This window comes from Euprymna scolopes, chromosome 26, assembly GCF_053919585.1.
Source record: "Euprymna scolopes isolate OS-2025 chromosome 26, ASM5391958v1, whole genome shotgun sequence".
NCBI classification, from domain to species: Eukaryota; Metazoa; Mollusca; class Cephalopoda; order Sepiida; family Sepiolidae; genus Euprymna; species Euprymna scolopes.
Window position 1 is genome coordinate 23,879,152 of NC_136507.1, and position 9,644 is coordinate 23,888,795.

Below are 9,644 nucleotides of genomic sequence, written 5' to 3' on the forward strand. Positions count from 1 at the left end.
TAAAAGTCAATATTTGAATATTTGTATGGGTGCTCAGTTTCTAATGCACCGTTCTAGTAAGTAAATAGATCACCTATTTTAGAACCACTCGATGTTTTAGGTCAAATTTCGCGGATTTAGCCTTTTTTTTTTTAAACAGTTTGGCCTTTTTTTATTTCGGTATTTAAAAAAAAATCTCCGAAAAAAGTCTTAACTGCTTGTAAAAAGGCTAAATTCGCGAAATTTGGCCTCAAAACATCGGGTTGTTCTGAAACCGTTTACAAAAATATGCTTTTGTTTTTCGTTCGTTTTTTTTTTTTTTTTTTTTGAGGTAGGTATTCAATTATAGAATTTGTATAGTTTTTAGCATGTGCTTCTGTAGATAATTAACCGTTTTTCCGTAAGTGACGTGCCGACATTAACCATTTAAACAGAAGAATCGTTTAATATTTCACAAGAGTTCTGTTTACATTAGGGGCCGGTTGGGGGCGCCTAATTTAAGTGGAATTTTTAAAAATATTAAACTGCAGAAGTCCCTTCCCTGTTGCTTTCCAACACCCTGGAAAATCTCATCAGTATGCCTTGTATTTAGGTATTCAGGTGATAAGTCATCTCCCTCTCAGTTCAGACCAATAAGTCTCCTGTTTGTCATAAGTAAGCTGCTTGAATCCATATTAAATAGAGAAGTAGTCAACCATCTCAGCAGAAATAACCTTCTTAGTGACATGCAATATGGTTTCCGTTCTGCTAGATCTACAGCAGATGTGCTAACGATTATATCTCATAGGATTAGTGAATCTCTCGACAAAGGCTTCCTTTCCAGGGCAATTATTCTTGACATATCGAAGGCCTTCGATAAGGTATAGCATAAAGGCCTACTTCACAAGATTTCCAGCTACGGTAAAACTGGAAATGTTTTCTCAATAATGAAATCATTTCTCTTTGATAGGCTCATAAGAGTAGTGGTTGATGGGAAGAAATCAGACGCCCACCGTATTAATGCTGGAGTCCCTCAGGGGTCCATCCTGGGCCCAACTCTCTTCCTGGAATCAGCTTCGAGGTGTTACGGTTGATGGACGTAAAAATATGGCTGGAGGGAGGAAGGGTCTGGTGGGGCAGAACAGGACTCAGTTGGAAGATCTTCAAATTCCAGGCGCTCTGTTCATACGCTGCATCATACATCAGCAAGCACTCTGTGGGAAAGACTTAGATATTTCTTGTGTACTGAAACCAGTCGTTTCTCATGTGAACTTCATTCGGGGAAATGCGCTCAATCACCGTCAGTTCCAGGCTTTCCTTGAAGAAATTAATTCTGATTTCTGTGACTTGCCTTATTACACAGCAGTGAGATGGCTCAGCTGTAGTAGAGTCTTGTTTCCTTTTTACAAGCTCCGAAACGAAGTGGATGTTTTTCTCACTGAAAAAGATAGAGCCGATCCACAGCTGTCAGATCCTATCTGGCTGTCAAAGTTGTCTTTTTTGGTCGACATCACATCCCACATGAATGAACTGAACTTGAAACCTCAGGGAAAGGATAACCTCGTCAGTGATCTCTACAGAATCATCAAAGGATTTCGGAGAAAGCTGTCATTGTTTGAAGCACAACTGGAAGGAGAAAACTTCTCTCATTTTCACTGTTTCAGAGAATTCTGCGCTTCAATCGCTGAAGATGTCAACCTCGATTTTCCAAAAAGGATTATTTGTGACTTGAAGAAGCATTTTTTGGAGAGATTTTCAGATCTCGACAGAACTGAGAGTGACATTCTTCTGAATCCGTTTGATTGTAACCTTGATGATGTGCCAGTTGAACTACAGTTGGAGCTCATTGATTTGCAAGCAAATGACTTGTTGAAAGAGAAGCACAGAGAAGGAAAACTTGTTGAATTTTACCGCTGCTTACCTGATCCTGAGTTTCGAAATTGAAGAAATTTGCCGCTGGTATGGCATTAGTGTTTTGAACAACTTATGTCTGTGAGCAAACATTTTCAAAAATGAAGTATGTGAAGTCAACACATCGAACGAGATTGACTGATGATCATTTGAAAGCAATTCTCTTGATTGGATGCAGCAATTCCAAACCAAACATTGATGATATCTTGAAAGCCACACGTCAGTTTCACAAATCTCACTAAACTTTTTTGGCTGTTTGGGTTATGAGATTCGGATATGTGCACACTAGGTTTGATGTAACTATCTTTTTGCTTACGTCACCTTCTTTGAAAACTTTTTAGTAAATAAAATGTCGGTTATCTTTGTTTTTTGATTAACATGGAATGCTAAACTTAGTTTTTCGTCTTTTTCCCCAGAGCTTTTGTTCTGGCTTGCAAGTATTGAACAGAATGATTATGCGGCCCGCGCTCGTAATTCTTTCAGTTATCCGGCCCACTGTGAAAAAAGTTTGGTGACCCCTGATCTATGGCAACACATCAAAGGCTGTAAATGACAAAGTTCTCTCTGATTCTCTCTATCTTCTGATCTGGAGGGCGTGGTACAATGGGGGAAAAGGATGCTGGTTACTTTTAATGCATCCAAAACCAAGCTCCTATCTTTACATCATCAATGCTCTGATCCCCATCTGGCATCAAATGAAATGGATGGCTCTCGTCTTGGGGAGGCTCAGTTTTGAAAAGCTTCTGAGTTTGACCTTTACTCCTAATCTGAAATGGAACACGTACATCAAGTCTGTTGCCCAGGTCGCTGGGAAAATGGTTGGATCTTTCTACCGCTCCAGAAGATATCTCACTACTGATGCAATTCTCTATCTGTATAAAAGCGAAGTACGTTCAAGGATGGAGTACCGTTGCCACATCTGGGAAGGAGCTACTAAAAACAGTCTATCTTGCCTTGACAGATTACAAAATAGACTTTGTAGCTTAGTGGTGGATGCTCTTTTCTCGTCCCTGCAACCTCTCTCCCATAGAAGAGACGTTGCGAGCCTGTCTTTGTTTTATCGTAATTTCCATGGCAAGTGCTCGCCCGAGCTTCAATCTCTGGTCCCCTTCACCAATCTTTCACGAAAAACACCTGTCTAGCTGAAACCACTGTCAGTAATTGTCCCCACTTTTATCTGTGCTTAAATCAAAGCGTAGATTCCATGACCAAATCTTATTTCTTAGAAGAGCACGCTTGTGGAACTCTCTTCCATTTGCCTTTTTCCCACCTGACTACAACTTGGATGTCTTCAAGTCCAACATAAACAAATTCCTGATGAATCGCCGCCTTAAGTAAGACACTTTATCAAATCTCCAATACGAATGATTACTACGATACTATCCCATGGATTACTGTACATGCATTAACACTTATCCTCGAGTGGCTTCCAGTCCTTGATAAGTGGTGATCTCCATGTAAAAAAATCAGCTATCGATTTGCATTAGAAGCAGAGTATCACATTTTAATATTTAAATATTTGCGTTATTTTTTTTCTTTTGTTTTTATGTTTTTTTTTTTTTAATCACAACTTTATAATATACTAGATAATCCGTGACCCGTTTGGTCAGTATATGTTAAGGCTAGCTATGGAATAGTGAGTATATTAATTATGATAAACATATGCGCGCTTGCGAATACAACGATGTCCATCATTTAAAATATAAAATTGAAGAATTACATTTCTTAATACACGGAAACTACTTATTTGCGGAAAATTTAAATGCGATAGTCGTTTTCAGCATATCCGAAAACCTATATAAGTCATCATTTTGAAGAAAAATGTTCAGTCGAAACCAAAACTTCTATTTTTATATATGCCTAAAAAAAGATAAAGTATATAGAGTGTTAGTCATCCGAACCTGAAAATTTTTCTGACGTAACTTCCGGCGAGTGATTTTGTAAACAAAGAAGTGCGTTTTTCGTTTGTTTTAGCGTCTCGTATTTATTGTGTATATTCGATAATCCGCTGAAAATTTGAAAAAAAAAAAATAATAATAAAGAGACAAGGGAATAAACTCCTTCAGGTCCGCCGCTTTGTTTTACGACGTACCAACGAATAATGAATAATCTTTATGCCGATTAAAGTCTGTCGCATATAGGCAGCATAATAAGTCATATTCCTCGAATACAGTATTCTGAGAATCCATTAATAGCAGAATAATTCGGAATAGAGCGCAGACACGCCTATGCAAAGGCCGAGCCGTATGTGAAGTGACGTCACGGCAAGGAAAAAGAAAAATACTATAATAAAAACGTGTGCACAGAAAAGACGACCACTTTCTCGAGAACAGAGGTCTGAGAAAAAGAAGCCGGATAACGTGTTATTCGAGAAAGTACCCGGAAATAAATGTCGTTGTTACTACAGAAAAAAAATTGTCTTCTGTTCTTTGCAACGTACTCTGCTACAACGTGTTGGGTACCGACTGTCTACAGCTAATCGCGTATGTAAACGTGTGTACTACGTTACCCATTAATATTTAAAATTCATTAATGAGATGAGTATTATTCATTAATTTATTTACTGCGGACTTTTATCCTCATCTTTATTAGTTGTTGTTTCATAACGTTTCGGCCAACTATTCCTCAGGCCTTCGCTAGCTGGTATCCTCGACGGCATAGAAAGTCTGAATCTCTTGAATGCATCTTCAGCAACTACTGCCTTCAATAGTTGTTGTCGTCTTACCACGTTTTTACCATATAAGCCTCTGGCCGCCTTTGGGTAGGATTGAAACCGCAATCTTCAGACAATGCTTACCTGGAACCATACTGATTCAACGTCTCTATTCATTGGGCCACGGGCCTCGTAGCGCAGTGGATAGAGGCGCTTATTTCGTCAAAATGTGGTGAGACGAAAACAAAGATGGAAGGCAGTAATTGATGTGGATAATGTTAGGAGATTCAGAATTCCTATCCCGTCGCGGTTACCTCCTGACGAAGGCCAGAGGAATAGTTGCCCGAAACGTCATAAAACAACTAAAAAAAATGAGGATAATAGTCCGTAATAAATAAATGAATGATCTTTAAAACTATTACTTATAAAATGCATTACTCCTAGAAAATATTACTACTTTAGAACATGACTTTAAAAAATACTCTTTGAAAACATTACTTTTGGGGAATACTCCTACTCAAGCTGGTTAAAAGGTTCCGAAAATCTTTTAAAGCTAACATTAGTTTTGTGTCGTTTGAATAGAGATATTATATATAATTCCATAGGTACGGTAATTATTTATCTTTGATAGCAAAAATACATTGCTCTCAGACAACCAGAATATACCTCTCCCGTATAACTAGAATGCATTGCTCTTAGACAAACCAAATACATTGATGTCAGAATACATTTTCCTAAGAAAAAAAAAATACGCCAGTGAAAGTAGGAACATTATTTTAAGTGAAAGTGGAAGATTAACCCGAGCAGAAAATTTTAGTGAAATAGTGAAGCATTACTATAGGAAAACACAATTCCAAATATAATTTTCATAATTCATTGAAAACATTACTCGTTTGGAATCTGTTATAGGTGGAAAAAAATCATGAAAAGTACGGTTTCGATTAATTTATAAAATCAGATTGAATAATACTCTTATAAACACTAATAAGACCTGTCGAAATTCTACAGCGGACTCTTCTATATGTACTATATTGATGTTGACATTCTGTGGATGTTCAACAAAAATGGAGAAGCTCTGATATAATTGTATCTCTTTTGTTAAAACTGCAAAAGTATTTATCTATGCTAGCAGAGACGTCTGGCCTATCCCGGTCATAAGATACGCTTAATTATGATATTTTAATTCGTACAGATTTTGTATATATCATTTTAGAATCAAATTTTTATTGATTCTTGTCTATATCATTATAAAACTTAGATCAGCTTGCTTGCTTGCTTGCTTGCTTACTTGGGCGTTAAAACCGTTAATTCGGTTTGAACAATTCTGCGCATACGTAATTACATGAAAACAAAGCCATGGAACCTTTTTTATTAATCGACATTTTTTTTTGAAACGTTATCAAATAGTTAAACGAACAAAGGCAAAGTTTATAACATTATGGAAAACTACTCCAGAAGACCAACTAAAGACTTGCCTTTTAACACTTGTCCTTTGGGCCGAGATCACAGTGTAGTATCTGTTCTTCAGATGCCGCACTTCAATTTCTTGTTCTCTGTCAGTGGATGAGAAATCCTTCACGACAGAGACAATTTTTAATTTTTGTTCGTTTTCTCCACGTTAAAAACCGTTCCGTGGGGGGGGGGCATTGTAAATAGGGATTTGCCTTTTAAAACTTCATTTTATATGGTATTTAACTTTTATCTGGTGTTAGAAACTTTCATTGGAAATTGGATTCATTTTCAAACAATTTTTATTTCAAAAGAAACAATAATTCGAATCCAATCCGAATTTTTTCAGAAAATGCCACAAAAGTTTTTAGTACAATGCTTTAATTTAAAAAAAAAATACTGTCTTTCATTTTCATTTTTCAAACAGTTTAAAACTTTGTCAATTCATTTTTTATGCTACAATTAGAGACGCTAAAACAAACGTAAAACATTTAACATTGCAAAATCAAAATCGTTGACTCGTTATAAATGCTTTCCTTAAGAATCTCACTTTTTTGTTTACAAAGCCATTCGGCGGAAGTGACGTCAGAAAAATTTAAAGTTTCGGATAAACAACACTGCATAATTTAACATTTTTTGATCAAATATAAAAATAGAAGAATTTGGTAAATTTTTATGTGGTTTCGACTTTAATATTTTTTTTCTTTTACACGGTGGTCACCACTTATCAAGGCCCGGAAGCCACTCAGGATTAAGTGTTAGTGCAAGTACAGTACGTTGGTGTGGAGATTTAAAGAAGTGTTTACTTAAGAGGGCGGTTCATTAGGAATTTGTTAACGTTGGACTTGAAGAGATCCAAGTTGTATTCAGATGGGAAGCAGGCAGACGGAACAGAGTTTTCCTTTAAATTTTCCTTTAAAATGATGACTTTTAAAGGTTTTCGGGTATACTGCAAACAGATATCGCATTTAAATTTTCACCAAATAAGTAGTTTCCGAATGTTAAGCAATGTAATTATTAATATTCCAAGTGGTGGCCATAGTTGTATCTACAAGTGGGCATATGTTTATCATAATTAATATACTCACTATTCCATAGCTAGCCTTAACATATAATGACTCAACGGGTCACGTGTAGTCTAGTATATTATAAAGTTGTGATTTCAAAAATAAAAAAGTATATTCATATCAGTTGAGTGCATCAGCATGAATCGAAACTGAAAGCAAAACTTATGAATAAATATATAAATATATATATATGTGTGTATATATATGTACATATGTATATATATATGTGTATACATATATATATGTATATATATACATATATATATAAATTGTGTTATATATATAAATATGTATATATATATATATATGTACATATGTGCATATATATGTATACATATATATATATGTATATACATATATGTATATATATATATATATATATATATATATATATATATATATATATATATATGGTGTGTCCTATGATTATGGATATATTCTTATACAGAACTTTCAAGTCAAGTGTCATCCATTGGAGAAAAAGAACGATAAAAGAAGGTATGTCATCCTTTGTCTGTGCCACGCAGAGAAGCTCTTATATATACGTGTTAAAGAACTGTATTGTTAAACTGTAAATCAATATGTATTAACGCACACACGCACTACCGGTTGTGACAGGAGCAACTGACTTAATAAAAAAAAAAAAAAGAATTTTCATAAATACTTAGAAGCAATCTCTGGAAGACCAAGCTGTAACGAAATCCAAATAGCAGGCATAAAGGGAACAGCGTCTATTCTTAAAAGACCTCTCGGATATAAATTTAATTCAGAATGAAATCAAGTGTTAGCTCCAGGAAGGAGCCTTTTGATCTCTTAAAACTTGCTGAAATAAAAATAATAGTAATAAAAACTACCATAAGTATGTATTTATACATATGGATAGAATAGAAAATAGATTACACATACATTTACAGAGATGCGCTTCATGTGCATATATACAATCGCTACGGTATGAACATTAGACCTTAATTATATGAACGTTGTATATGCACACTAAGGTGACGGCGGTATATTTGCACATACATTGTAAGGGATGTATATACACACCACACGATACTGCCGTAACATAACGGAATGCCACAAATACATTAAAAGAAACACTGTACGTATATATATATATATATATATATGTGTGTGTGTGTGTGTGTGTGTGTGTGTGTGTGTGTGTGTGTGTGTGTGTGTGTTTAAATACGTTATAGAGACAGCTATTCCGCATACACATACATATATACACACACACGGCGGTACATCATAAATACATATATAAATAAATATAATAAACAAATATATATATAAATGCAACTTGTTCGTTCCTATAGACTTTGACACGGCTGAATAGATTTTCTTAAAATTTTACAGAAGATCAGTGTGTAAGTCTGAGCGATCTTAATTAAGTTTTGTCTGTGAATACCTTGAGAATTACCGATAATCGAAACCGTTATTTTAATCTATCTATCATCGATAAAGCAATTTTTCCATGTCGTGCCTGAGCAACAATGATAGAACAATTATACTGTGAGTAAGTTGACAGCGTGTTTTGAGGGGTTTTTTTTGTTTTTTTTTTGTTTGTTTGTTTTTTTTTTTGTTTTGTTTTTTTGTATGACGTGGTCTGTAGGTTAAAACTCCGCGTGTAAATATCTGAATTTTTTTTTTCAACTGCAAAGAATTTTATAAGACTTGAAAATTTACGTCTTTTTTGCTTTGTTTTGTTTTGCATGATGTGGTTTATAGGTTCAAACCTCGCACGTAAATTTTTCAATGTTTTAAAAGAAACAGTAGGTTCTCTAGAGTGCAATGTAGAATAAAACATATTTTGGTCTAAGTAACTGCGTTGACGCATGTAAAGCTTTCACCCGGGCGAATTCATGGATTCAGATGACAATAAAAATATAAGAGTGTAAAATACCCGTTGATCATCATTCAAACGCGGGCAACGTCGGGTTTCCCTACGAGTAAATATATATTTGTCATATCTATAGATAAACAATTAATGACAATAAAATACTACCCCTCTCTCTCTCTCTCTATATATATATATATATATATATATATATATATATATATGTGTGTGTGTGTGTGTGTGTGTGTGTGTGTGTGTGTGTGTGTGTGTGTATATATATATAGTAGAAATGGTAATTAGTAAAAACCTGAAGAAACTGCTAAAAACTGTTGTAGAGCAAATATGCGTTTTATTTCTTATTGCCGTATTTTTCTGTTTAGTTACATTATTGTTTCAGCTACGCGACCGTTTTGTGGCCGTCATGTAGCCTCCTGGTCGTGTAGCTGAAACAATAATGTAACTAAACAGAAAAATATGGTAATAAAAAATAAAACGTATATATATATATATATATATATATATATATATATATATATAGATAGATAGATAGATAGATAGATAGATAGATAGATAGATAGATAGATTTATATATATATATATTTATATATATGTATATATGTATATATATATATGCTATGTATTATCATTATATATATATATATATAGAGAGAGAGATAGATAGATAGATTTATATATATATAGATATATATATATATTTATATATATATGTATATATATATGTTATGAATTATCATTATTATTTACT

At 34.3% G+C, this 9,644-nt stretch overlaps 1 protein-coding gene across 1 annotated transcript; it reads left to right on the forward strand.

The window, feature by feature from the left end:
• The first annotated feature begins 1,065 nt into the window (after positions 1-1,065).
• On the forward strand, positions 1,066-1,902 carry LOC145247801 (general transcription factor II-I repeat domain-containing protein 2B-like). The gene has a single exon (XM_080109436.1). The coding sequence runs from the start codon at positions 1,066-1,068 to the stop codon at positions 1,900-1,902; it is 837 nt and encodes a 278-aa protein (XP_079965562.1).
• Positions 1,903-9,644: the final 7,742 nt, after the last annotated feature.

Bases quoted from the DNA above. Each gene is read 5' to 3' on its own strand.
- LOC145247801 (XM_080109436.1), top strand. From the start codon at position 1,066: ATGGCTGGAGGGAGGAAGGGTCTGGTGGGGCAGAACAGGACTCAGTTG.